The sequence below is a fragment of the Neomonachus schauinslandi genome, chromosome 13 (genome assembly GCF_002201575.2).
Source record: "Neomonachus schauinslandi chromosome 13, ASM220157v2, whole genome shotgun sequence".
Taxonomy (NCBI): Eukaryota; Metazoa; Chordata; class Mammalia; order Carnivora; family Phocidae; genus Neomonachus; species Neomonachus schauinslandi.
In genome coordinates, this window is record NC_058415.1 from 84,655,928 (window position 1) to 84,658,271 (window position 2,344).

Sequence of the window (2,344 nt, forward strand, 5' to 3'; positions counted from 1 at the left end):
GGTAAGGGTGTGACTTCCCTTATGTCCCTGCACATCAAGAGAGCGTGTTTCTTGGGTCCTCCTGGGATGGTGTCCATTTGTAGAGCACCTGCCTTCTGTTGGGGTTCTCCTTCTTCCTTCTCTCCACGGGACAATATGGCACCAAGACTTGATGGGAGAGGGCAGGGCTGACCCTCGTTTGCAGTGTTTGTGGGCAGGTGGGGGTGGGGCACACAGTGTACTGGAGATTGCCCCCCTACCCCCAGCACTAGGTTCCCTGGCTGTGCAGAGTCGGGCCTGTAAGAGGCAGGGCTTTGGCTGCGGCAGGGCTGTAGAACTTGATCCCGGATTTATTTTTGGAGAGCAAATTCTGGGATCTAGCCTTGTACTGTATGAGCTGCAGCAACGTGAACCCTAGGCCTGTATCACATGATTTGTGGAAAATCCGTTTGGTATACAAATGGTTAATAGAAATCTAAGCATTGGTCAGGTAGAATAATTGCATGTATACACCAGTTTCTTTTATTAGAAGTAACAGGCCTTTACTGGGGAAAAGGAAGTGCTCACCATTGTTAGTTCCCTAGCTGGAAAATTCTTTGCGATCTAGGAGAGCTTAGAAAAATATTTGCTTTAGTTTTCTAATATCTTAGCAGCCTTCCCAGCAGCCTGTGGTCTGTTGCCACCTGACCATACTCAACAGTGTTTGTCAGGGTGATTTGGCTTCTAACGGGGAAAGTGGTCCAGACCAAGTGCAGGAGGCACCAGGATGGCGTTCTGAGGTTCCACAGTGGACACCTCTCAGCCAGTGCACTGTCCTCCATGAGTAGCTCCAAGAGTCGGCTGGCCACTTGCTTGGGTGCTGCATGGACTCAGGCCACAGCCTGCCATCTCCCGAGGAGGTAGGTCTCTGCACCTTCGCTGCATGCAGGCAGCCCAGTTGGTGTGTTTGTGTATGTGGTGGTGTGCGTTGGTAAAGCCTGGCCGTGGGCTCCCTCCAGTGGGAATGAGGCCGTGTCCATCCGTACCTGCTAAAGATTTGTGGGCAAAAAGGTGCCAGTAATCATGGGGCAGAAGGGGGCCTGGGTTCTTGCAGACTGCCGCTGCCATGGGAAACAGGCAAAGTAGCTGCCCCACCATGGGCACAGTGGCAGCCTTCACTGGGGGGCAGCCGGTTCTAAGTCTCCACCCCACTGTTGGTCAGGTTCCACTGCTCTTTTTTTTTTTTTTTTTTAAAGATTTTATTTATTTATTTGACAGAGAGATAGAGAGCACAAGTAGGCAGAGAGGCAGGCAGAGGGAGAGGGAGAAGCAGGCTCTCCGCTGAGCAAGGAGCCTGATGCGGGGCTCGATCCCAGGACCCTGGGACCATGACCCGAGCCGAAGGCAGCCGTTTAACCGACTGAGCCACCCAGGCGCCGCCAGGTTCCACTGCTCTTATCTGCTGCTCTTCCCCAGCCCCGCGAGCTGGTGGATGCGGGCAGACGGTTTATGTCTTTTGTGCCCTTGACTTTGGATTTCAGGCAAGCTGATTGCAAGTTCATCTTTCTGTAGGGACTTAATTAATCCACTGGTTTTGTCATTTCAATTACAGTAGCCCAATTTAACCTGCCCCCCCCCCCAATACTTTGAAATTACTCTCCTCCAAAGTTGTGTGCGAGTCATGCCTTCAGCCCTGGGTGGGCAGTGCTGGCGCTGCTTCTGAGCCGGTGGGGAGGCCGAGTCTGGGTTCCTGCTGCACCTCCTTTGATGGAGCGCCCCCTTCCCCCCTGCAGTTGTTGCCCCCCACCCCATCCCTCTGCTGGAAGGGCCTCGGTGGAGAGGGGTCTGAGCTCTGTTAGTTGGGTTTTGATTTCAGTACAGGAGTTGATAAAACGAGATAAACCCCAGGCTCACAGGGCCGGGGAAATTAAACAGAGATGATATCAAAGTTCCCCTGAGTTTTCAACTGTGATACAGTAGCTTAGTTTTCTCCCAGACTGGGGCGGGGGAGGCACGCCTTTGATTCTGAAACAATATTCAGCATCAGTTAAGCCCAGCACTGCTGACTTTTAGGGATTATAAGCACACTGTTGTAGTAATTCTTTGATCAGTTACAAGGGAGCAGTGTGCTATCTGTATGAGAGGCTTTATAGTTAAAGTTCATTTCTCTGTGAACCTGGGATGACAGCATTGCCAAGGTGCTGCAGGGCTGGGCGCCGGGGCCTTCCCCAGGTACTGTTTGCAACCCTGCAGGCAGAGCGGGAGGCGGGTTTTCTCCTACCCAGCCTTGTTGCATAGTATTCATCAGGTATGACATGGAAAAAATCCTCCTGGCCTGGAAAACACACCTCACCCTAACTGATCGTTTGTAGCCCCAGTATGTACA

The 2,344-nt window shown here is 52.3% G+C and overlaps 1 protein-coding gene across 1 annotated transcript in view; it reads left to right on the plus strand.

Moving 5' to 3' along the window:
* The first annotated feature begins 661 nt into the window (after positions 1-661).
* MVB12B (multivesicular body subunit 12B) overlaps positions 662-2,344 on the plus strand; it is a 186,514-nt gene continuing 184,831 nt past the window's right edge. The window contains exon 1 of the mRNA XM_021691486.1: positions 662-878. Coding sequence (XP_021547161.1) covers positions 843-878 — 36 coding nt within the window. The 5' untranslated portion in view covers positions 662-842. The remainder of the gene's footprint in view (positions 879-2,344) is intronic.